Source organism: Phascolarctos cinereus, unplaced genomic scaffold, assembly GCF_003287225.1.
Source record: "Phascolarctos cinereus isolate Bilbo 61053 unplaced genomic scaffold, phaCin_HiC Scaffold_7;HRSCAF=346, whole genome shotgun sequence".
In the NCBI taxonomy this organism is placed as follows: domain Eukaryota; kingdom Metazoa; phylum Chordata; class Mammalia; order Diprotodontia; family Phascolarctidae; genus Phascolarctos; species Phascolarctos cinereus.
The window spans coordinates 147,400,144-147,427,157 of record NW_027556180.1 but is presented as its reverse complement, the minus strand read 5'-3'; the positions used below and the strand labels follow the sequence as shown (position 1 = coordinate 147,427,157).

General features: G+C 39.3%; 1 protein-coding gene across 1 annotated transcript in view; it reads right to left on the bottom strand.

The window, feature by feature from the left end:
- The window catches only part of DNAJC3 (DnaJ heat shock protein family (Hsp40) member C3), an 88,200-nt gene extending 65,691 nt beyond the window's left edge, over positions 1–22,509 (bottom strand). Inside the window, exon 1 of the mRNA XM_020965803.2 lies at positions 22,312–22,509. Within this exon, the coding sequence (XP_020821462.1) occupies positions 22,312–22,393 (82 nt within the window). The 5' untranslated portion in view covers positions 22,394–22,509. The remainder of the gene's footprint in view (positions 1–22,311) is intronic.
- Positions 22,510–27,014: the final 4,505 nt, after the last annotated feature.

Below are 27,014 nucleotides of genomic sequence, written 5' to 3'. Positions count from 1 at the left end.
ATTTACTAGCTCTGTGATTCTGGGCAAGTCACCTGTTTGCCTCAGTTTCCTCATCTGTAAAATGAGCTGGAAAAGGAAATACAAACCACTCCTGTATCTTTGCCAAGAAAACCTCAAATGGGGTCACAAAGAGTCAAACACAACTGAAAACAACTCAATAACAACAACAATTCTGGTCATTTTATATTACTATAATTATTCATCCCTTTCCCTTAAATTTACCAATTTAAGATCAAAGGATTTAGATAGAATTAGAGGGGACTTTATTAGCAAAGGTCAGTCATGCTCTATTTTCCCCAAGAGATGTCTTATTTTCAATCACTGTCACATCTATTTCATTTCTTATTTGGCTATTTTTTCTCTTCCTTTTTTGATTTAAGTATACTAATAGATTGGATTGGATTTCCCCAAACCAAGCTATGAAGGGTAAAAGCAAATTAAAGAAAGCTTGGCAAGAGACCCAATTAAGCATAGTCATCCCACTAGCATTTATTGTTAAAAATGGAAGAAAGAAGAGAAGCAGACAAAAAACAGAAAATATCTTCAAGAATTTTTTTAACAACATTTTTGCCATCAAGGACAATGGAGCTATTACCCTTGTACTCTCAATAGCACAGTCCTAGACGTGTCTGTGGAGGAAGTAATAGAAATGGCATTGAACAGCTATTGCAAATGAACAAGGACTTGGACCCTGAATTGAACAAGGGGAAAAAGACTCTGCTATGTTGCCTTCGGGAATCTCATTCTTTTAATGATCCCAACCCTCTCTCTGAAACAAAGCCTTCATTTTTTTAATAGCTATGTTCTTCTTGTATTATTATATAGATGTAAGAATCACCCAGAAGGCAGCAAAATTGCAGGGAGAAAAACTTGCCAGGTCACACAAATTACAAACAAGGAACTATGAGGGTGAACCAAAGTAAAATAAGCCCAATAAATACATGAGTAAAAAAGATACAGGATGGACTTCTTGTGGAAAATTTATAGGAGGGGATAGACAAAAATTGAACAGAATGAGCAAGCACTAAAGGGTTAGGTTCAGTATCACTGGAGGAAATTTACACATCAAGGAAATCAAAGATCCATTTCAGCATTCCAAGTATTTTTTAGATATTTTGTTTTCTTGGGCCCAACTGTTTTAATACATTGTTTTTTGTTAACACATAGTTACATTTTGTGATGTTTTCATTACATTTTCTAATTTTATTGTGATGTCTGCAAACAGACTGTAAAATTTCTGCCTTTAAAAATTAACAAAAAGAGGCAGCTAGGTGGCGCAGTGGATAGAGCTCTAGCCTTGGAGTCAAGAGGACTCCAAGTTCAAATCCCACCTCTGACACATGATACTCACTAGCTGTGTGACCCTGGGCGAGTTACTTAACCCCAATTGCCTGGGGGCGGGGGTAACAAAAGGCTTATGTTCAATGGACATAAAGTGCCAGACTCAAAGTCAGGAGAGTTCAAATGCTGCATCAGATAAATTACCAGCTGTGTGACACCTAGGCAAGTCAATATGGCCTCTTTTCTCATCTGTAAAGAGGGAATAAAGGGACATACCACACAGAATTTCTGTGAAGATCAAATAATATATGTAAAATGGTTTGCAACCTTAAAGTGCTATATAAATGTTAACAGTTACTTATGATCTACTGTTATGAGAAATCAGTGTGAACTTTTTAAAAATTATATTCACTGATTACTCCTATTTATCTTTCTCCAAATATGTTTATTACACTATCATCACCTCTTTTTAAAAATTATTTTCTGTATGTTGATAATGGACTACTGAAATCTACTGATCTTTTTTCTAGGTGTGCTTCTATTACTGTTCATTTAAGCCTTATGAATTTAAAAGCCATATTGTTTGACACATATATTTAAGATTATTAACTCTTCATTATTAAAATTCCCTTTTACAATGACTAATATACAACTACAGGAAGATCTATGATTTCATCAGCTAGGGATCTTCCTATTGAAAGCAAACTGCAACTCAAACTGCCACCAGCTCAGCTTTACTCTTACAGCCTCCTCCTCCAACTAGGGAGTTCCTCCCCAGAAACTTCATTTGCAGAAGCACCCATTCCAGACAAGCCTGCTAATGTTCCGACTCACTGGACTATTTCTCCACCTTGCTCCTGCACAGGTATGTTCTCTTTTCTTCCCCAGCCTACAATGTGTCTTTCTCTGTTAGAATAAAAGCTCTTTGAAGGTAAAGACTGTCTTTCTTTTTGCTTGTATTTATGTTCCCACTGTTTAATTAGGCACAGTATCTGACACATAGTAAGCTTTTTACAAGTCATAGAGAGCTGCCTGAGATATGTTAAAGGTTAAGTAACTTGCCCAAGTTTACAAAGCAAATGGGTGTCAGCGGAGACATCTGAACCCAAGTTTATTCTTAGCTCCAGTCCCTGAACTCTCTACTAAGCCATGCTTCTTTCATATGATAATACAATAATGATATTTATTTCTCTCTGAGATTAATGCCATGGAACATGATCAAATATTATTATTGTTTTTATTATTATTATTACTACTACCACTACTACCACTACCCCCAAATTCTTTGATTTGGCTATTGGATAGTCTCTTTTAGAGCAATCAGGAACTTTCAATCTACTTTTGGCCACATGTAATATGTTGTTGATAGGAAACCTATTTTAATATAGTGTAATTTCTCTTCACAGGAGAGTTCAGTTTATTTTCACTGGATGTTAGTTATTAAATTTAACTTGTGTACCATTTTGCTATATTTGTTATTTCTATAATTCTAAAACTAAATCTAATTTCACAAAATTGATGAAATTGCTGCACTTTATAATAAGCATTTTGCACATTTCCATATTCAATCCTTACCTTCCCTCAGTGGTTAAAGACAGGAGGTCTTGAATTAGGGATTACCAACCTCTCCCCTTTGTCAAATATCTCCTATTGTAGCTCCTCTCATTGCCCAACAAGTACTGAACACCTCAACATTTAAAGCTCTGTGAATGGGCTAATGGCTGAAAAACCAGTGGATCCCATAAAAATTTCCTATCTTTCCAATTCCATCTTTGAACTTCAACCACCTCCCCAAGACAGTAAGTTATTCTGCCCTGTCTCCCCCTTCCTCCTCCAAAAAAAACAGCCACCTAAAACTCTGTCTCAATTTCACAATATCTCAAAAATGAAGTAATAATACACATAAAAGAGCATATCAATGCATGGAGATAACCAGAAGTTCTTGAAAGCACTTGGTGGAACACAAGTTCCAAAAGACTGTGCCAATGCAGAAAGGCTAAAGCAGATCTTAAAAGTATGATCTGCACCTGAGATCATTTCAGGGGGTCCTTGAGGTTGAAGCTATTTTCAGAATAATATTAAGTGTTTTCCTATTAAAATACTCCTCCCTTCTCCAATTATGTATCAATATAAGGCAATATTATATTCACATACTTCAACCAAAACAACATATATATCAACAAACTGAATGCAAAAAAAGATTTAAGAATCCGTCTTTTATTAAGCCAGATATTAAAGACATTTGCAAAACTATACAAAAACAATGCTACACTTATCACTAAATGTTGGTTTTGAAAAGTTATTTTTTGTAAAAATGTTACTTATGTAATGGTATTGTTATCTTAAAGGAATGTTTAAGTATTTAATTGTATCAGTTTTTTTAATATTTAGATATCAATACATATAACCCACATAAACGAAAGCTGTTTGAGGTCCTCAATAGATTTTAAGAATGTAAGAGAATATTCAACTTTGGAATGTAAAGACATCCTGAGACCAAAAAGTTTGAGAACTGATGGGCTAAAAATCTTTAGAGGAATTATGGGTCTCATTAATGAGGCTCTGAATGTTTCCATGATTACTGTAATCAAATGACCTCACCACCTAAAGAGAATCCCTCAGCCATTTGGATTCTATGCTAGATACCATCCATGACAACAGCAAACACTTTTGGAGAATCTTGTCTCCCTGTTTAATTCTTCCCTGTTATTAATAGTCATAGGATCAAACAAGGTTCCTTCCAGTGTTATAACTTTCAAGAAACCTTATATGACTCTGATATATGAAATGGAGACAACTTTTTGGATAAGAGCATTCAAGACAGCATTTTGCTTTATGCATACAAAATCAGTACTGCTTGCCTTCTGCGGAGTTGGGGCCAAAAACGAGGGAGAGAATTTGGAACATAAAAATTTTTAAAAATTAATGTTTAAAAATGTTTTAATATAATTGGGAAATATTTAATGAAATAAATACAAATATATTTAAAAACAACCCCCCTAAAAAAGTATACACACACACACACAAGTATAGTCCCATAGCATTATATGCAATAGAGAAACACTGAAAACTCCGATCAATAAATACAGGGATGGCATTATACTTTTACATTATAATTTTTTATATACTAGAAATCTTTCACAAAATCTGACTCCAGTACCTCATCAAAGCATAGAGGTAACCTGGAGTTCTTAAAAGCTATGTATCCATGAAGCACAAGCTCTATAGATCTTCAATCATGTCTGTCAAGGACCATTCTAGCTAAGTAGTAAGACGCTCATCACCAAAAGGCTAACAACCTCAATCCATAAGAGCTATCCTTTATTCACATTTTAAATGTTTGCAAAGCACTGCACAATAGAAAAATCTCAAATGGCCCTTACTTCTTTCCAATTTTTGCAGTGCTGGTAGAAAAAATGGCATAAAGTGCTAGAAGTCAACAAACTGCCAGGCCATACAGAAAAAGGAAAAAATTGTCTCTATCCTCAAGCAGCTCACATTATAATGTAGGAGACAGTGTGCGAACAACTAAGTATAAGTAAGTGGATGCTATCTTGGAGGGAAAGCACTAACAGAAAGGAAGACTTGGAAAGTCTTGAAGGAGGTGGGATTTTAGCTAAAACATGAAAGAAACCAGGAAGCAGGGGTTGAGTTAAGAATGGCATTCCAGGTACAGAGGGCAGCCAGTGAAAACGAATGGAGTCAATTACTCAATATTGTACTAGAAATGTTAGCTATAGCAATAAGAGAAGAAAAAGAAATGGAAGGAATTAGGACAGTCAACGAGAACACAACTATCACTCTTTGCAGATGATACGAGGATATACTTAGAGTCAACTAAAAAACTAGTTTAAACTTTAACAGGATATAAAATAAACCCACATAAATCATCAGCATTTCTATATATTACCAACAAAAACCAGCAACAAGAAATAGAAAGAGAAATTCCATTAAGAATAACCGTAGACGAGGCAGCTAGGTGGCGCAGTGGATAGAGTACTGGCCCGGGATTTCAGGACAACCTGAGTTCAAATCTGGCCTCAGACATTTAACACTTACTAGCCCGTGTGACCCTGGGCAAGTCACTTAACCCACTGACTAACCAAAAAAAAACAATTAATGAGAATAACTGTAGACAATATAAAATACTTCAGAGTCTACCTGCCAAGACAAACCCAGAAACTATATGAACACAATTATAAAATACTTTTCACACAAATGAAGTCAGATCTAATGCAGAAGCTGCTAAATCTTGTGTTATCCTGACTGTGACTCCATGGTAACTTGAATTGTTTCTTTCTAGCTGCTTGCAATAATTTCTCCTTGACCTGGAATTTTTTAAGGTGTTATTTTCTTCAGTATTTCTTTGTGTCTCCTTTACCTAGCTGTTGACTCATTTTTCATGATTTTCTTGCATCACTCTCATTTTTCTTCCCAATTTTGCTTCTGTCTCTCTTACTTGATTTTCAAAATCCTTTTTGAGCCCTTCCATGGCCTGAGGCCAATTCATATTTCTGTTGGGAGGCTTTGGATGTAGCATCTCTGACTTTATTGGCTTCTGAGTGTGTTTTAATCTTCCTTGTGACCATAGTAACTTTGTATAGTCAGTTTTTTTTTCCACTGTTCTATTTTTAACTCTTTGTTAAGGTAGGTCTCTGCTTCCTGGATGGAGGGGCATACTTTCCCAAGCTTCAGAGGTTTTGTGCAGCTGTTTTCAGAGACACTTCCAGGGACCTGTAAGTTTTCAGTTCTTCCATGGTGGTATGCTCTAAGGAGAGGTGTTAACTTTTCTCCTGGTCTGTACTCAGGTCTGTGAGCAACCACAAGCACTCTTTTATGCCCTGGAACTATAAGGAGGAATCTCCCCCCACTGTGGCCCCAAGCTCTACTATGCTAGTGCTCCTCCTCATCCTGGGACTGTCTCCCAAGATCATACCCAGATATGAGTTTGGGCAAAGCAACAGAGTCCTGCCTCAGAAGTAGCAAAAAGTTCCCTGTAATCTTCTTCTGACCAGTTGTTCAGTCCTCTTACCATCTAGGCTGGGAGCTCTGGAAGCAGCTACTGCCACTACTGATTCAGTCACTCCCCAAGGTTTGCTCCTGGTGTGCTGGGACCAGAATAATGTTGGCATGGCCTGTGCTGGACTGCACTCCATTCTCACCCAGGTGCAACAGACCTTTCCTGATGACCTTCTAACTTGTCTTTTGCATCTGTGGGCTGAGAGGTCTGGAAACCGCCACTGTTGCTAGTGATTCCATCGCACCAGGCATGCTCTTAAGTTTGCCGGGGCCTAGTCTATGCTGGCATAACCTGAGCTGGATTGCACCCTTCTCTCACCCTGGTGCAACAGGCCTTTCCTGCCAACCTTTCAAGTTGTCTTGGGCTGGAAATTTATTTCATTCCATCTTTCTGGAGGTATTGCAGCTCTAGAATTTGTTTAGAGTCATTTTTAAAGGTATTTTGGGGGGTTGGGGGGAGAGCTAAGGCAAGTTCCTACCTTTATTCCACCATCTTGGCTCTGCCTCTAAAGTCAGATCTAAACAATTGGAAAAACATCAACTGCTCATGGGTAGGCTGAGCCAGTAAGTGTTTCAGCCATATTTGAATTCAGGTCTTCCTACTTCCAAGCCCAGCGCTCTAGAATCCACTAAGCCCCCAGCTACCTGGAAGGGTGTAGAATAAGGTACAAGAAGACTAGAAAGGAAGAAGCCAGTTTATGAAGGCCTTTAAAAGGCCAAAGAGGATTTTATATTTGATCCTGGAGGCAACAGAAAGCCACTGGAGTTTACTGAATAGGGGAGTGACATACTCATACCTGTGCTATAAGAAAATTTTGGTAGCTGAGTGGAGGATGGAATAGGGTGGGGAGAGGCAAAGTCCAAGTGTGAGGAGGTGAGGGCCTGTACCGGGATGGTAGAAATGTCAGAGAAGAATATACAAGATGTTTTGAAGGTAGAATTGACAGGATTTGGCAAAAGAATGGATATATCAAGGATGAGGAAAAGTGAGGACTCAAGAATGACACCTAGTTTTTAAGCCTAGATGACTGGGAGGATGGTGGTGCCCTGAGCAATAATAGGAAAGTTAGGAAGAGGGAAGGTTTGGGGGGGGGGATAAAGATAATGAGTGCAGTTTTGAACAGGCTGATTTTAAGATATCTATGGAATAAGCAGTTCAAGATATTAATAGGCAGATGGAAATGCAGGTTAGAAGAAACACTGGGGCCGAACACATCTGAGAATCATCAGCATGATGGGAGTTGATTAGATCACCAAGTAAAACATGTATAACAGAGATCAAAAAAATAGGCCCAAGACACAGCCCTGTTGGATACTCATAATTAGCAGATACGACCTAGATGAAGATCCAGCAAATAAGCCTAGGAAGGAATGGTCAGCTAGGTAGGAGAAAGGAGGTTCACAAGAGCCTAAAGAGAAAAGACTTATCAGGAGAGTGACTGACAGTATCAAAGGCTCTTCAAAAAGAGATCAAGAAGAATGAGGATTGAGAAACGGTCATTCCACTTGGCAACTAAGATAACATTGGTAATTCTGGAAGGAGCAGTTTCAGTTAAGTGATAACACTGGGAGCCAGACTACATACAATTGAGAAGAGAATGAAAGGAAAGAAAATGGAGTTAGTCTAAATGCTAAGGACACAAAAAGAGGAAAAGGGCAATCCCCTGCTATTAAGGAGCTTACAATGTCATGGGGGAGACAACATGCAAACAAATCTAGGCAAAGCAAGCTATATGCAGGATAAACAGGAAATAACTAACAGGGAAAAGGCACTGGAATTAAGAGGGGTTGAGGAAGGCTTCCTGTGGGAGGTAGGATTTTAGTTGGGAATAAAGGAAGACTGGGAAGAGTTCCATAGTTGGAGAAGAGGAGAAAGAGAACATTCCAGGCATGGGGGCAGAGAAGCCAAAGAGAATGCCCAGAGCTAAGAGATGGAGTGTCTTGTTTATGGGAACAGCCAGGAGGCCAATGTCACTGGAATGAAAAATATGTGGCAGGAAGTAAGGTGTAAAAAGACTGAAAATGTAGAAGGGGGCTAGGTTATGAAAGATTTTGAATGCAGAACAGAGTATTTTGTATTTCATCCTGAAAGTGACAGGAAGCCCCCAGAGTTTATTGAGCTGTTGGGTGACATGGTCAGATCTGTGCTTTAGGAAAAATTCTTTGGTGGCTGTGAATGGAGGATGGATTGGAGTAGAGAGAGATTTAAGGCAGGCAAAGTCTGCAGGCACTGAAATAGTCCAGGCATGAGGAAATGAGGACCAGCCCCAGAGTGTCAGCAGTGGCCCAGGAGAGAAGGGGGCATATTTGAGGGATGTTACAAAGGGGAAATCAACAGGTATCAGCAACAGACTGGATATGGGGAAGTAGAGGCACCGATTATAAACAGCTTTCTCAAGGAATTTAGTCACTAAATAGAGACAGCTAGTCAGGATGGACAAATTAAATAAGTGGTTTTTTTAAGACATAGGAATGTTTGTAGACATGAAAGAAACCAGTAGCCAGGGAAAGATTAAAGATAAGTGAAAGAGTAGAGGTAGAACAGACTAGGATCAAGTATGTATATAAAAGGGGATTTGTCCTTGAAAAGAAAAGAGCCACCTCTTCATGTGAAATGGGGCTAAAGGAAGAAATAACAGATGAAAGACACCTGAGTGATGTGAGACCAACAAGATAAGGAGAAGAATTCTTAATGAATGACAAATTTTTTTTTCAGTGAAATGGGAAGCAAAGTTCTTGGCTGAGAAGGTAGGGGGAAGGAAAACCATGATAGACTTGAGAAGGTATAAAAAGCTGCTGTGGTGAGTGAGACACTGATTAAGGAGAGATTGACAGGACCTGCAGTAGGTCCTATCAATATATTTTTCTTATTTCTTCCTAAAGAAGCACAAGAATAGGAGCAAAGGTAATGGATGATGGCCAAGGAGTGATACAAGGTTGCGGCATGATCAACAATAAGATAAGGAATCAAGACATTTGGGGATAGAGAATAGTGTAGAATTGAAATGGTTTACCAACAGGTCAAAGCGGGTAACAGAAGAATAGCCAATGTAGGGCTGACAGCCTGGGAAAGATCTAAGACGGCAGAGGTATTGGAGGTCACAGAGAGGATAAAAACAGGGTTGGTTAAAAGACAAGAGTAGAAAACAGAATGGGAAAAAATCATGATCAGACAAAGGAATTTCAGAGTTCATGAACATGGAAGCAGAATACTTATGGATGATGGAAAAATCAGGAGTATGATCATCTCTGTGTGTAGTTGAACTGGAGTGGGAAAGTATATAGAAAATGAGGAAATTAAGGAACTGGAAAGTTTGAATGTCTGAGGGATATAATAAGTATGCTTAAATCCCCTAATATGAAGGTGGCAGTTGGGAGGAGAGAAAAACTGTGATCCAGGCACTGAACTCACAGAGAAAAAGACTCTGTCCTGGGAGTCAGTAAAGTCAGCTACAAAATCTGATTTAGTGATAAATATATAGAGAATCAGTGATGTGCTGGAGCCAGAGAGGTGACTGTTAAATTTTCAGTGTGAGCATCTAAACTTTGGAAATAAGAAAACAACAAATGAGGGCTCGATTTATTGTTTTGTTCACTGTCTAGACTTCAGTTAATAATGCGGATTAAACTTAAAAGTGTGTTGTGTATACTTTTTTTTTCAGACAGCAGGTTGTTAAATATTTATCAGCACACTACTAGACAGAAAGAACTTCAAAACACAGAGAGGTTATTGAGCAATTATTATACATGGAAGAGGATGAAGTGGCAACTGGGAACAAGTGGGTTAGGAGTATGAGTAAAAGTGCAATCAATGGTGTATCATCAGGAGGGAACCAGGTCTCAACAACTGCAACCTAGAAGGGGTGAAAAAGGAAAAGGCTCAAGATTAAAACAAGTTTTTTACCTCTGGAACAGGTGTTCCAGAGGGCACAGTGGAAGGGGTGGGCATATATGAAGCAGTATGTAGGGGGATCAAGTTGAGAGATGGGGAATAGGGTTTGTACACAGACACCTGAAATTTAGAATCACTGGGATGGGAAGGTTAAGAGGAGGTAGGAGTACACTAACCACTGCAAAATTGGTTCAGGCATTTTATCAGTGAATAGAAAGAAGTACACTAGAGAGGAGGAAAATGATTACTGTTGAGTGCCCTTGGTCCACCCCTGTGATAGGTGGTGACATTGAATCCTGTGAGGTCCAGGAAGCCTACCTCTCAATAGGCAGGAGCAGGCAAGGGTTCAGCCATAAGGAGTCAAGACAGAAGACAAGACGTGGCAATGTGAGGTGGGTCAGGTCTGGGAAAAGCCTACAGAGCAGCGGAGCCCTGGGATAAAGACAGAGAACAGAGGCCTCAGGTCTGGATCCAGGGACTGACTGGATCAGAGCTAAGCATTGCTCCCTAGAAAAACCTCATAGATAAAAAGAGGCCAGATTTTATTCAAACACTATATATACAATATGTGTACACCTATAGAGACGGAGATTATTTATAAACACTAACTTAGCTATAGATATTCCAAAATTGAGCTCACAGTACACAATCAAATAAATCAACACAGTATAGGAAGACTTTAATTATATCCATCTTGATATTCACATTGTAAATAAAAACAGCAAAAAGAGTACACTTTAGTTCCAAAAACAGTCCTCACAAGATTTAAAAGAGATTCATAAAGCCTTATACTTTTGTTCTAAAAATGACTTCAGAAGATGATGGAGATGTAATTGAATAGCAGTTTGTCTGAAGGAAGATGGGATGGGGGGTGATTAGCAAGGGAAGAGTATTGGATTGAAAACTCAACGTGAATTCACAGGGTAGCAACCAAAAAGAAGCTAACCTGATATTGAGCTACCCTACAAAATGCACTGCTTCCAAGAATAAAAATATGATCATCCCACTGTATTCTGTCCTGGTCAAAACATATCTCAAGTACAACATGCAGTTCCAAGTCCTGGGAATTAAGGAGATATGAGAAAATAAAGAACATTTAGAGGAGGGCAATCAGGATATTAAATCCACTCAAATTCATGCCACATGACTACTATTGCTATAGTTGAAGGAACTGGGAACGTTTAATCTGGAAAAGACAAGAGTAAAGGAGGCATGAAAGCTATCAGCTCTTTGAAGGGCTGTCATCTGAAAGAGAGATTAGGCACTGAGTACCAGAGGGCAAAACTAATGGGTAAAGACTCTAGGTGTGGTGAACAGGCCAGTAATTCCTGCTGATTCAGGGGGCTTGAGGCTTTTAGATCTCTTGAGCTCAATTCTAAGCTGCAGTAGGAAGTAGAACAGGTATCTGAACTAAGTTTGACATTAATATGGCAAGACACTGAGAAGGGTGCCACCAGGATACTTAAGTATGGGCAAACTGGTGCAAGTTAGAAACAGAGCAGTTCAAAGTTTCCATGCAAATCAACCACCCACATTCAAGAATAACTCCTGCACTTTCAGCCTGGGAAAGATAAGGAAACCTGAAATGTAAAGAGGAAAATTTAATCTTGATGTTGGAAAAACTTTCTAACAATTAGAACTCTCAAAAAATAGAAGGGGTAACTTCAAGAGATAGTGAATTCCCCTCACAGAGGTATTCAAGCAAAAGTTGGATGACCACTTGCCAAGTATGCTGTAAAAGAAATTCTGACTGGAGTTATGAACCAAACTAGACGGCCAATGAGAGCCTTCTATCTCTGAAATTCTGCAGTTCTGAGATAATAGCACAAACCCAAGAACACAAACTATCAAGCAGAAGATTTTTAACTGAGGTCCGAAAACTTTTTTTTTAATTTGACAACTGTATTTGAATATAATTGGTTTCCTTGGTAATCCTATTTTTTTTTATTTTATGCATTTAAAAACATTATTTTGAGGTATCCACAGACTTCAGACTGCCTAGAGTCGGTGACACCAAAAATTATTTAAGAACTCTTCTACTGGAGAAGGGGCAGCTAGTAGATAAGAGTGCCAGCCTAGAGTCAGGAAGATTTATCTTCCTGAGTTGAAATCTGGCCTGATACTTAATAGCTGCGTGACCCTGAACAAGTGACTTAACTCTGTCTGCCTCAGTTTCCTCATCTATAAAATGAACTAGAGAAAAAAATGGCAAACCACTCCAATATCTTTGTCAAGAAAACCCCAAATAGGGTTACAAGGAGTCGGACACACTGAAACAACTGAACAAAAGCAACTACTAGAGGAAAGTCTTCATACTGAAGAAATACCGGGAAAATCAAATGGCAGTTTGGCAGAAAAAGATTTAGACTAGCATTTAGACCATATATTAAAAAATAAATATATGTATAATTTAATATATAATTCATAATACTAGATATATTATTTATACATATATACACACACCATACATAAAACATAATACAATATGTATGTATTTGTCACAAATAGGTCTAAATAAATATGCAACCTAAAGGTAAAAAAATCGAAAAAGGTGCCTATTTTTAAGTTCTCTAGTTAGGGGAAAAATTCATAATGAAACAAGGGTTATGACCATTTAACAAGCTTTAAAATCCACTTACTTGTACTATCACTTGGACCACAACTCTCTTTTTCAACAAGAACAAGGATCATAAAAGATAAAATAAACTACTTTCATTATATAAAATTAAAAAATTTTTGCATTAACAAAATAAATTCAAGTAGAATAAGGGAAGCTCAAGTCATTTCATCAAGTATGTAAGATAGCCAAGATACATAGTGAACACAAATATATATAGAATTAAAAGTTATTTCCAATAGATGAGTGGTCTAAGGTCCTGAATAGTTTTGAAAGAAATACAAACTATAAACAATCATTTTAGAAATGCCCTAGATCACTAATAAGAAACAAAAATTGAAACAACTCTTAAGTTTATCCTCATAACTATCAAACTGGAAAAGCTAATAAAAAATGAAAACAGTTAATGTTTGGAGGAGGGACATTATGTAAGTGCTATTAGTTGAGTGGTGAATTGGTATAATCCTTCTAGAAAACAATTTGAGCTTATTTAAAAAAAAAAGACTAAACTGTTCATACTCTTTGATCCCAGTGATCCCACCATTAGGCACACATATACCCAAAGGAGGTCAGACAATAAGGAGGGTCTTATAAATGTCAAAATATTTGTGGTAGTACTTTTGGCACTTAAAACAACTGGTGACTGGCTGAATTGTGGCATATGAATGTAATAAAGTACCATGGCACTGTAAGTCCAGGCCTAAGATATACTAGCAAAGACATAAAAGTAAAATAGCTTACTCCAATCTGACTATAATACAGAATTGGTGGAAGGGAGCAATATGATCAGAGGTGGTAAAAGATGGGAGATGGAAAAATTATGACAATCATCAGATGAAAGTATGAAAATTAATTTGTGTATACTTTCCCTCATCTACTGCTAGAAAGACCTTAATAACTTAAGTATACGCCATAACTTTCTTGGACGCAGACTGAAGGGTATCTTCTTCCTAAGATTTATTTATTCTCATTATTCCCAATAATCTGCTAATTCTGCCTCATCGTTTTCCGATCCCTCAGGCTAAATCTAAGTCTGAAATTCTAGTATAACCAGAGTCAGGAAAGATGCTCAAATTCCTAGTGAGCATTATGGTCAGATTCTCATCCCAGATACTCAAATTAAGTCCTCAAATGAAATTTTCTTTTCTGACTTCTCAGGTTAAATTAGCTGTCTATTTTGCCCCTTGAAAACAAAACTCAGATATTGCTTTGTCTGAAATTTTATATTATTGAATTTGTTTCTTCTTGCTTTAAATGAGATAATTATCTAAGGTAGTGTGGCATGATACATGATAGTGCTAAACAAACATAGGTTGAAATCCTGCTTCATAGGCATGTCCTTTAGACTTTCAATATCAGCTTCCTCCTCCGTAAAATGGGAATAAGATAACTGTAGGGCCCATAACTCTCACAGGGTTTTTGGTAGTTCTCAAATGTGATATGTAATTATTGTATACTCTGTAAAACTTAAACTACATAAGTCCATTATTCTGGGATTTCTTCCTGTGAGTCAGATTGGACTGCATAGAAAAGTCCCTTCTGTCAGATAAAACCAAACAATGTAACTCTAAAGTTATTTAGTGTTTTCCAGTTATGTCTGACACTTCATGACCTTTTTCAGATTTTCTTGGCAAAGATACGGAATTGATTTGACATTTCCTTCTCCAAATCATTTTACAGATGAAGATGAAGGCACACAGGGTTAAGTGACTTGCCCAGGGTAACACAGCTAGTAAGCCTGAGGCCAAATTTGAACTCAGGCCTTCCTGACTCTAGGCCCAGTACTCTATTCACTGTCCCACCCAGCTGCCTCATTCTAAAGTAGGAGCTTCTTTTATACTGAAGGCCATGAACTTTTTTAAAAAATATTTTGATATCTGTATTTCAGTATAATTGGTTTCCTTTGTAATACTGTAATCAATATATAAATTTAACAGACTTTATGTATTTAAAGTTTGCTTATTTTATGCATTTAAAAATATTCTCACTCCACTTTACATCTATTATCTGCATGGCTTCAACTCCATAGAACAAGATGTGCCCTGGTGTTCCATGGCCCACTCCCTTTCTGCCTTCTTTCATGTCTTATCTGTCCCCATTAGATTGTAAGCTCTTTGAGGCTACTTTAAAGACAGTATAGCAAGATATAACCTCTGTTCTGAAGACAGTATAACAGTCCATAACAACAGTCCTATCTAACAAACCTATTTCTGCAACTATTAACTAGCTCTTAATGCTACATTTAAGCCTTATTTGAAGCCACAAATGTTCATGATTAACCATAAAAATGTAAGAGGACTAAAGGTCATGACATTTCCTAAATATAAAAATTCCTATTTTAAAAAACAGAAACCCTCAATAATAATAGCAACCCCTTCATCTACACAGCTTCTACTAAGGGTCAGTAAAATGTAATGGTTAGGACTCGTTTATTATAGTTAGAGAATAAAAACAGGTCTTTGAGAGAAAAAGCAGAAAAGTTTAAGAAGAATCTGAAGGAAGAAACTTAGATGCCTAGGGGAATAAAGTCATGATGTGGTCAGTATCAAAACCAGGGCTTAGGCTAGGGAACGATGGACCAGACTAGGATCATGTCAGAACATGGCAGCAAGGTCACAAACAGGCACTAAGTTATATGAGTACCAACCAGAATCCAAAGTCTAGAAACTGGTCCACAGCAAGGATTTCTTAATTTTTTTTTTTGGTCACAGAATGCTTTGGCAGTCTGGTAAAGTCTACAGACTCACAGAATAATTTTTTAAAATGCATTAAATGAAATACATAGGGTTACAAGGAAACCAATAATATTAAAATACAAGTTTATGTGTGTGTGTATATCACTCTCACTTCCTGACAGAATGGCAATGGATTATGGGTACAAATAAGATACACATTTTCAGAGATGCAGATATATTGATTATTTTCATTAATGGTACTTGTTAACAAGAGAAGTTTCTACTGGGAAAGCTAAAAAGTGATTGTTTTTTAAATACCAATTTTTTTTCTATTGGTTTTGAAATTTTACTCTTAAATCAAGCACAATATTGACAAGAAGATTATGTAACAAAAATTAATGTTTAAATTATTTGCTTGAAACTTAAAATCCAGAGATGGAGCCAAGATGGCAGAGAAAATACAAGTATTTGCCTACACTCTTCCAAATTCACTTCCAAGCAACTTTACTAAATGCTTCAAAACAAATTCTGGAGTAGTAGAACCCACGAAAGGAAGGGGTGAAACAATTTTCCAGCCCAAGACAATTCTGATAGTCAGCAGGAAAAATCTGTCATGCTCAGGTGAGAGTGGAGGTTAGTGCAGTGCAGGCTCCCAGCAAACCAGCAGCAAGCTTTGGAGGTGAATGAATCAGTGGCAGTGGCTTCCAGAGCTCTCAGCCCACAGAGAGTAAAGCGGTTGGACAACTGGTCAGAAGTAGATTGAAGGACTCCCTTCACTGGCATTGGATGCAGGACTCTGTTGCACTGCCCATACACAGATCCAGGTGACAGTCCCAAGGCAATGAAGAGCACCAGCACACCAGAGTTTCTGGTACTCTAGTGGAGGAGCAGGGACCCTGGTCACAGTTCCAGGGCAGAAAAAGAATACTTACAGTTACTCACAGACTATAGCACAGGCCAGGACAGTAATAAAAACACCTCTCCTTAGATCATACCACCTTGGAAGAACTGAAAAACTTACAGAACCTCAGAATTAGCTCTGAAAACAGCCACACAAAAAACCTGAAGTTTGGAATTGTTCCTTTCACCCAGAGAGCAGAGCCCAATTTTAACATCTAGTTAAAAGTCAAAAAAATAGCCTAGGAAAACGAGCAAACAACAGAAAAAGAACACGACCATAGAAAGTTACTATGGTGACAGGAAGCTCAAAACACAAACTCAGAAGTCAACCACAAAGTGAAAACTGCTACATCCAAAGATTCAAAGAAAAAAATGCGAATCGATCTCCAGCCTAAAAAGAATTCCTGGAAGAGTGCAAAAAGGATTTTCAAAATCAAAGACAGGTAGAGCAAAAAGTGGGAAAAGAAATGAGAGTGATGCAAGAAAAGAGTGAACTACTTGGTAAAGGAGGCACAAAAAAAAAATGAAGAACAAAACACAACTTAAGAAAACAAAATAGGCCAAATGGTAAAAGAGGCACAAAAATCTAATGACAAGAAGAATATCTTGAAAAGCAAAATTGGCCACATGGAAAAAGAAACACAAAAATTCAATGAAGAAAAGAACTTCTTAAAAAGTAGAATTGGCCAAATGGAAAAGAAGGTACAAAAGCTCATTGAAGAAAATAATTCCTTAAAAATTAGAACTATACAAGTGGAAGGCAAAGACTCCATGAGACATTGAAAAACAAAAATAAAATCAAAAGAATGAAAAAAAAAGAAAATGCAAAATATTTCATTGGAAAAACAAGTGACCTGGAAAATAGATTGAGGAAAGATCATTTAAGAATTGTCGGACTACCTGAAAGCTATCATTTAAAAAAAAAAAACCTAGATATCATCTTTAAGAAATTATCAGGGGCAACTAGGTGGCACACAGTGGATAGAGCACTGGCCCTGCAGTCAGAAGGACCTGAGTTCAAATCTGATCTCAGACCAGACACTTGATACTTACTAGATGTGTGACCCTAGGCAAGTCACTTAATCCCAAATGCCTCACCAAAAAACAAACAAGAAATTATCAAGAAAAACTGCTGTAATATTCTAGAACCAGTGGGTAAAATAAAAATTGAAAGAATTTGCCAATCATCTCCTGAAAGAGATCTCAGAGCTCCCGGGTGAAGGAGAAAATATTGCAAGCAGCCAAAATGAAACAACACAAACATCATGGAGCCACAGTCAGAATAACACAAGATTTAGCAACTGCTACATTAAAGGAATGGAGGGCTTGGAATATGATATTCTGGAGGGCAAAGGAGCTAGGTTTACAACCAACAATCATATACCCAGCAAAAGTGAGTATAATCCTTCAGGGGGAAAAACTCATATTCAAATGAAATAGAGGTCTTTCCTGCATTCCTGACAAAAAGATCAGAGCTGAAGAGAAAAGGTGACTTTCAAATACAAGACTCAAGAAGCATTAAAAGGATAAACAGGAAAGAAAAATCATAAGGGATTCAATAAGGTTACTGCTTACATTCCTACATGGGAAGATAATACTTGTAACTCCTAAGAACTTTCTCATTATTAGGGCAGTAAGAAAGAGTATTCACAGACAGAGGGCATGAGTGAGAGTTGAATATGATGGGATAATATCTAAAAAAATATTGATTGGGGCGAGAAAGAGGAATGCACTGGGAGAAGAGAAAAGGGAGAAACAGAATGGGGTAAATTATAAAAAAGGTGCAAAGAAGCTTTTACATGGGGACAACGGGTAGTGCTTGTACCTTACTCTCATGGGAACTGGCTCAAAGAAGGAATAACATACACACTCAGGTATGTAAATCTATCTTATCCTACAGGAAAGTAGGAGGGGAAGGGGGAAAGAGAAAGCAAGGAAGGCTGATAGAATGGAGGACTGGGGGAGATGGTGGTCAGGAGAAAAACACTTTTGAAGATGGACAGGGTGGAAGAAGAGTGAGAGAGGAGGGTAAGGGGAGGTGGGAAATAGGATGGAGGAAATACACATAACTGTGAAAAAAAATTACAGCAAGTTTCCCTGAAAAAGGCCTAATTTCTCAAATTTATAGAGAACTGAGTCAAATTTATAAAATAGGAGCCATTACCCAACTGATAAATGGCCAAAGGACATGAACAGGTGAAGTAATCAAAGTTATCTATACTCATATGAAAAAATGCTCTAAATCAACATTGATTAGTGTGATGTACACCAAAACTCTGAGATACCACTCCACAGCAAACAGATTAGCTGATATGACAGAAAAGGAAAATGACAAATGTTGGAGGGGATGTGGGAAAACTGAGATACTAATGTACTGTTGGTGGAGTTGTGAACTGATTCAACCATTCTGGATAGCAATTTAGAACTATGTCCAAAGGGCTATAGAACTGTGCATGCCCTTTGACCCAGCAATATCACTACTAAATCTGTATCCCAAAGAGATCATAAAAAAGGGAAAAGGACCCACATGTACAAAACTATTTATAGCAGCTCTTTTTGTGGTGGCAAAGAAATTGAGGGGATGCCCATCCACTGGGGAATGGCTGAACAAGCTGTGGTATATGACTGTAATGAATACTATTGTGCTATAAGAAATGATGAGCAGGCAGATTAGTGAAATAGAGGATTTTCAAGCATTCCTGATGAAAAGACCAGAGCTGAACAGAAAATTTGGCATTCAAACACAAGACTCAAGGGAAGCAAAGTAAATAAACATGAAAGAGCAATCATAAAGGTTTCAACAAAGTTAAACTGTTTACATTCCTATATAGGAAGATGATACATCTAACTCCTAAGAACTTTATCATTATTAGGGCAGTTAAAAGGAGTTTATATAGACAACACAGAAAGGAGTCCATTATGTTGGAATGATTTCCAAAAAAAATGAAGGGGTGAGGAAGAGGGATGAACTGGGAAAAGGAAGAAGCAGAATGCAGAAATTTTTCTCACCTAAAAGAGGCAGCCAAGGAAGAGCTTTTACAGTAGAAAGGAAAATGGGGGGGTGGGGAGGGTGACAGGCAATGCTTGAACCTCATTCTCATCCCAATTGGTTCAAAGAGGGAAGAAAACAAATACACACACACACACACTCAGTTATGTACAGAAATATAACTTACTAAGGAAATAGAAGAAGGGGACAAGAAACAGGAGAGGGGGATGATAAAAAGGGAGGGCAGATTAAGAGAAGCAGTGGTTAAAAGCAAAACAGACTTTCTAGAAGAAGAAAAAAGAAAATTGGATGAAGGGAAAAAAAGCAAAAATTGAGCAAATTAAAAAGGAACAACCAGGGAAATTACATTTTGCTAAAAGGTACCACAAACCATAAAGTTATATCAAAAATTTTACAGCAAGTTTCTGTGTAATAAAGACTTGAAATATATACTGAGCATAGAACTGAGTCAAATTTATGAAAATAAGAACCATTCCCCAATTGATAAATGGTCAAAGAATAGAAAAAGGGAGTTTTCAGAAGAAATCAAAGCTATCTATAGTTAAATTTTTTTTAAATGCTCTAAATCACTACTGATTAAAGAAAGGCAAATTAAAGCAACTCTGAATTACCACCTTGAACATATCACAAATGACAAATGCTAGAAGAGAAATGCTAGCAGGAGTACTAAACTGGTCCAATCATTCTTTAGAACAATTTAGATTTAGAGGGCAGCTAGGTGGCACAGTGGATAGAGCACTGACCCTGGATTCAGGAAGACCTGAGTTCAAATCCAGCCTCAGACACATAACACTTACTAGCTGTGTGACCCTGGGCAAGTCACTTAACCCCACTGCCTAGCAAAAAAAAAAAGAACAATTTAGATTTAGGCTATAATTGATATATTACTTACCTTCTCAATGGGTAGGTGAGAGAATGGGAGGGAAGGGGAGAATTTGGAACTCAAAATTTAAAAGGAAAAGAAGTTAAATGTAAATAAATAATGAATTTTCAGAATTACTTTTTAAAGAAAACGAAATAAAGTACTCTTGATAAAAAAAAAAACCAACGTTCCTCAATATATATTCCTGGTCTTTCCAATGCATAAATCTCTCTAGGAAGGCAACCAACTAACTCGGCTTCCTAGATAGTCTAAAATGATATTTGTTGATAACAATCCTGCTCCTTCCAGTTTAAACTTTGCAATGACTTTAAAAGGATGGCATATAATTTGAAAGCCACCACCAGAGTTTTCAAAAGCCTCTAAAAAATTCAAATACAGTTAACCAGCTTTACATTAATGGTAGTTCCCCAAATCCTAGCATATCATTGTTTTCACAAGATTTTCCCTGCAAGTACGAACTGAGAAAAAGAAAGTTTATTCCTCAAGAGATAGTCCTCTTGGACTTCCTCTTAAGGATATATCACTCTCAATCAAAATGTTTAGTTAGTTACACTGCTAGTTGGAGGTGGACCATTACACTGAAAACTACCATTTACGATGCCACAAAATAATGTCAACAATTGATATTTATACAGTAAAGTTTCCACTTGGCTTTACAATTCACCTTGCTGATTGATAAAATTTTCGGTAGGAAACTAGTCAAGCACTTGATTTATTTACCACACAGACTTTTCATTTTCTCTAAAATGCAGTTTGTTCAAGATTCTTCTAAAAAACCTTAAAGCTCTAATTAAGGTGCATTTTTTTATTAATACTGTGCCCCTACTATTTTTTGTAAAGACCCTATTTTTCTGTTCAAGGAAATCTTTGAAGTCAGTTTTTGAAAGTCTTTTGGACCCCCTTATAAAAATGAAGTGCTGAGTGAGTTTTTTCTAAAAGTTGTTACTTTTCCCTTTATAATTTTAAGCTTTCACCAGGAAGCCCACATTCTATAAGCTCCAATATCTTTGCTATTCAATGTTATGGTACTCAAATAGCAAAAAGGTCAAACATTCACACTGACATATACAAAGTTTTAGTAGTTCTAGTTTATAAAATACTTTTGTACCTTTTTTAAGGCCTCCTTTCCTAGTAGCTTGGTCATAAACGGTATCTTACGTGGTCATCCCCTATTTGATGACTATAAAAACAACTATTTAAAAAAAGTCCCTGCTTCCTAACCACCTCATGTTCATCCAAAAGAAATCTGGTTAATCCCTTAACCCAAACGTAGGGGGGAAAAAAAAACATCCACGAGAACCAAAAACTAAGGTCCCCAGCCTTCCTAAAGCTTCCATCTCATAGAAGAAGCCCCTTAGCTCCCTTGCCACCCACCCACCCCCACAAGGCAACTGCTTTTAAACTTAAGATAGAAAGCTCCACTTCCTTCAGTCAACACTGATACCTTGGCAAGTACATACCCCTTCACTCCGCCCCCACCGCCCCACGTGAAACCTCATTAAAGGAGGGTCAACCCACCGGGCTCAAGGCTTCCTCACCTACTCCTCTCACTATCCCCTCCGCCCTGGGGAGGGGGTCACTAAGCGTCCCCCTGGGTCATAGGGAGGGGGCTACTGGGAGTGCCCCACTCCGTTATGGGGAGGGGGCAGTTAAGGTTACTTCGCTACTAGAGGTAAGGTAGCAAGAGAGACAAGAGTGATCTTAGCAAGTCGCCACCCACCGTCTCAGGCCACACCTGGAGCCCCTGCCCCAGGATCCGTAGGAGGTGGCCAGGGAGCCGGGAGACTTGGGGGTAGGACGGGGGACCGTAAACCAGGAGCCCAGCAACGACAGCTTAGCCATATCTCATCCCGGGACCGGCCCACCCCACACACCCCAACGACAGCTGCAAATACTCCCGTCGCAGCCGGCCCCGCTCCATCGGCCCGCACCTCCCGAGCCCGGGGGGAAGGGAAAGGGAGGGTGGGAAAGCCGTCCGAGGGCCAGGCCCTGGTCTCCGGCGCCGCCGCCCCAGGCCGGGAGGGTCTCCCTCACCTTCGTACTGCAGATCCACCAGGACAAGCAGGAAGGGGAACACCGAGCCCAGCCGGTTAGTCACGGAGCCGAGGGACACCATGGCCGAGGGCGCTTGGGGGGGGGAGGAGGAGGAGAATGCGGGAACTGACCAGCTCCCGCGGCCGCTGTAGCCGCTCCGGCCACGGCTGCTGACGGGAGTAGGGGGCGGGGCCGCGGACGCCGCTACGCCCCGGGCTCTCCCGCAGCCGTCCAATCGCGTACTTCCAGAGCGCCCTCTAAGCGGGCTCGCCTGGGTCGTGGTCGGCGCTGATAAGCTGCCGAGGCCCTAGCCCCGCCCCCTCCCTGATAGGATAACGTGGAAGCACTAGACGCAAAGGCGTCCGCCTGCCGCGAGCTGTCAGAGAACCCTTAGGCTGGCTCGGCCGGGAGGTGGAAAGAAGGGGGGAGCTGTGGGCTGGGGGAAAGAGCCCGCCGGGAACCCTGGAGGGTTGAATTTGGACGAAGACAGCGTCAGGAGGCGCATGCGCCTGGGGCGGTGTGTGAAGCTTCTGCTCACGGGAAGTGGCCACCCTCTAGTCTCGCTTTTCCGGTGATGGTCAGGCAGAAGTGACTCCGACGGCCGAGCTGAGGAACCGCGGGGGCTAGCTCCGGGGCCACAGACTTGTACCTGGAAGGGGCCTTCGAGATCTTCCAGTCCCGCCTCCACCCCGCGCGTCACTGCTAAGGAAATTGAGGCAATGAAGGGCTGAAAGCTAAGCCCAGAATGAACACGTGTGCTCGGTGGGGCGGGGGGCGCGGGAGGAGCTGCGGTGCTTTCGTTTTCACCGGGTCCTGCCGGGCGGGGCTGTACGGAGACACAACTACGGAACCGAGTAACCGGAAGGTGGGGGGGAGAGGGGAAGATGCTCCTGTAAAGTTACAGGATTTGGTGGGACTTAGCGGGAGAAGGAGTGTGAACCCGAGCTGATGCAAGTCAGGAAGGTCCGACAGTAAACGCAAGCAGCCCCCGAGGGGGATCTGGCCTGGGCAGACAGAAGCATTCAGGAAAAGAGGCTGGTTCAGCTGGATGCCCTTGAGGAGAAAGTCTGCGGGTTGACTGGAGTGTTTGTCCAGCCTGTATTTACCGGTAAAGCTTTTGTAGAATCAGACTATCCCCCCCCTTAAAAGAAAAAAAGTCCTTGCATCTTTAGTAACCAGGGCAATTGAAGAAAAAAAGTAAAGGGGAGTTTCACCAGGAAGTGAAACTGCTATACAAATATCTCATCCTCACAACAACAGGAAACTCAGACAAACATGCCTGTCATCACATAGTTAGCAAACATCTGAACTCTGATCTTCCTGACTCCAGGCCTGGTGCTCTATCCTCTCTATCCCCCTTGCTGCACCATCTAGCTGCTCCGATCTAAAAAAAAAAAGAAGTTAGAGAAATCCATGGTTCCAAGCTTGGAGTTGACGTCCCTGAGTCATTAGTTTAGTGGTGGTAAAAAGTTAAAAACATCAAAATGCTAGAGAACCTTCTGTTTTAGGGTATCTGAACCCATTTGAGTTAATCACATTCCACAAGCTGTGTAAGTGGACAGAGAAGTGGCAGATGAACTTCAGGGTGAGCAGGTGTAAGATAATGAAGACATCAACCCAATGGGATGGGATGGCCAAAAGATCAAGAAAATAGTGGGCTGTGTCATGAAGAAACAGAAAAGGTTTATCATGCTTCTGTAATGCTTATTTTTGTCGTTAAGATATAAGGAAGTTGAAAGAAGTCTAAGGAAGGACACCTAAAATGATCAATTTAGGTTTTGATCTTATTGGAGTCTTAAGTAAGGGCTCTTCTATTGGAAATAAAAGGTTATGGAGTTCTGGATAAAGTGAAATTTGTTTACCGAATACTGGAACTAAGAACTTGCTAAAGTTTTAGTAAGCCAGACAATTTGGAAGCTTTGGAGTTAAAGTCACTAATGTCCTATATTTTAGGTTTACAGTAAATAATGGAAGTTTGTGTATTCTTATTTTTCATTTGTTCTCATTTATGTATTTGAATACTTCTATTTGTCCATTGAAACTAAACATGTAAAAAATATTGGGACAAATAAAAGGAAACCAGGATAAACCATTATTGGTGGATTCTAGGTGGTTTAAGAATGGTGCATCTCTGCATTTGAAAATTCTATTCCATGCATATTACTATCCATCCAAGGCTTTGACTTCAACTTCATTGCAACACATGTGACTTAACTTATCACAAAACAAATACCTAGGTGCCATGGAAAACAATTTTCTGGCATTTAAAATACTTACAAAAAGTAATGTTTCAAAGTGTCTTTCGCTGCATGCTCACCTCATATCACATCTGTTGTGCCCTAGGTAACTATAGCCCTTGTTTATTTCCCAACTTTGAGTACTACTTTATAGCCCTAGGTAATAACTATGTAAGACTTCTATCCAAGTAAGTGTTACAGTATTAATAGATATTCAAAGTCATGAATAATGTATTAATAATAAACTATTAAAACAAACTACTAATATTTAGAGGCAATTCCTACATGAACAATGGCCCAGAATGGCATTTCATATATTATCACATAAGAGTTGAAGGGCCTTTCTTTGCAGCCAGAAACAGTGAAAGGAAGGGGCAGCCCGCCCTGCAGCCCACTCATCCACATTTATCCAACCCATACCCAGAAAATAATGTCTGCTATAACATATCTGACAGCACTGCTTGAAGACTTTCAGTATAGGGGAACACACTACTTACTGTGGCTGTCCATTCCACTTTTGGAGAACTTTAAGATTTAGGAAGCGTTTTACCTGACATTGTTTAAATTTGCCTCTTTGTGACTTCTGCCCATTTTTCCTAGTTCCACCTTCTAGGGCTAAGTAAAGCAAATCAAATTACTTTTCCACATGAGCCCGTCAAATACTGGAAGATAAAAGTTTCTTCTCCAAACTCAACAACTCCTGTTACTTCAACAAGTCTTTCCCCCTCCCCCACCTTCCTCTGTCCACATAGGGTATCATATCCTTACCTGGGGGTGCTATGCCCAAAGGAATGTAAATTTTGATTGCTGAAACCTGGATATTTTGAAGTTTACAGGCTAGATTTCTTAAGGACTATGCCTTATCACTCTGACTGTCATTGAGTGGCCAACAGTAGGTTCCAGCCCAAGCCTCACTTGGTCCTTGTTTGGGCCATGATGGCTTAGAGTGAGGGTAAATTGTGATTGTTTCACTTTTGGCCAGAAACCCTGAGGGTCTTCCCCTCCCAGATTGATTTTTTTGACTAGGTAAAAGGCCAAGGTCTCCCCAGTATCTAGGCCACCTCCAGTCCTGATCTATATTTTGCCACTGGACCTAGATGGCTCTGGAGGAGAAAGTGAAACTAATGACTTTGCATGTGCTTCCCTCACTTAAATCCAATTCACTTGTAAATAATGGCATCACCTTCCTGATGTTATGGTCCTCTTCCAGAATGAAGGACAAACAACAACCACCACCTCATAGGGCAGAGACTTAAGGCCCTTCAGCATCATGGTTTTCCTCTTCTGGACCCTCTCCAGCTTTCCTAAGTACTTCCTAAACTGTGGCACTCCAAACTGACCACAGTATTTCTAATGTGGTCTGGCCATGGCAGAAAGGGCTATCACCTTGTAGAAGCTATTATAGTACTGCAGCCCAAAATCAAATTAACTTTTTGGTCATCACAACACATAAGGCCAACATCCTGAGCTTATTTACAGTCAGTTAAAACCACCAAAATTTTCCTAGACAAACTGCTATCTAATCCTACCTCAGCTATCTTGAATTATAAAGTTGATTTTTAGAACCTAAGTGGAAGACTACATTTTAGCGCTTTATGGTAATCTTACTATTTTCTAACCAAGGTTAAATCAAGACCAATTTGGATCCTGTTTCTGGCATCCACTATGTTGGTTTTCCCACCTGGCTGTTATCTGCAGATTTGATAAAATGTGCCACCTTTACTTTTTTCCAAATGATTGATAAAAATGTTGAACAGTGGAAGGTTAAACCTCAATTGCTGGGATACTCCATTACAAACCTGCCTCACTGAATCAATAAGTGCTCCTCAGAGTCCACCTTTGCAAGCAGTTTCATATCCGTTGTGCATTCATCCAGCACATGTCCCTCCATTGTTTCCAGAAGAAAGGAAATACTTTTATCAAATGCATTTTCTCAAATTTAGGTAAACTACAGCCTATTTGTAGCATTCCCCTCATCTGCCAGTTTAGTAACCCTGCCAAAAAGAGGAATAAAGTTATTCTACCATTTAGATGGTTTTTATGGAGGCATGCTCATTCATTATAATCACCAATTTCTTTAGACATGGACTATCTCTTTAATAATACTCTAAAATTAAAGAAATTGAGATCAAGTTTGTTCACCTATACTTCTCAGGCTCTGTGCTCTAACCCTTTTTTAAAAATTGGGATAGCACTTGAACTTTTCCAAACTTGTGACTTTCCCGTTCTTAATTATCTTTCAAATATCAGCAACAGTGGCCTAGTGGTCACATCTGCCAGTACTTCCGGTAGCCAAAGATAGCATTCATTTGGGCCAGGTAATGAATGAATCAAGGGTAGCAGCTAAGTGGCTCTCTTGGCTAATTCCCCACTGGCCGTTTGTGTCTACTACAAGGGTCATTTCCAGTGGCCAAGAAAACAGAAGCAAAATAAGGGAGCAACTCTGCCATCTTTTCTGTTGTCCCT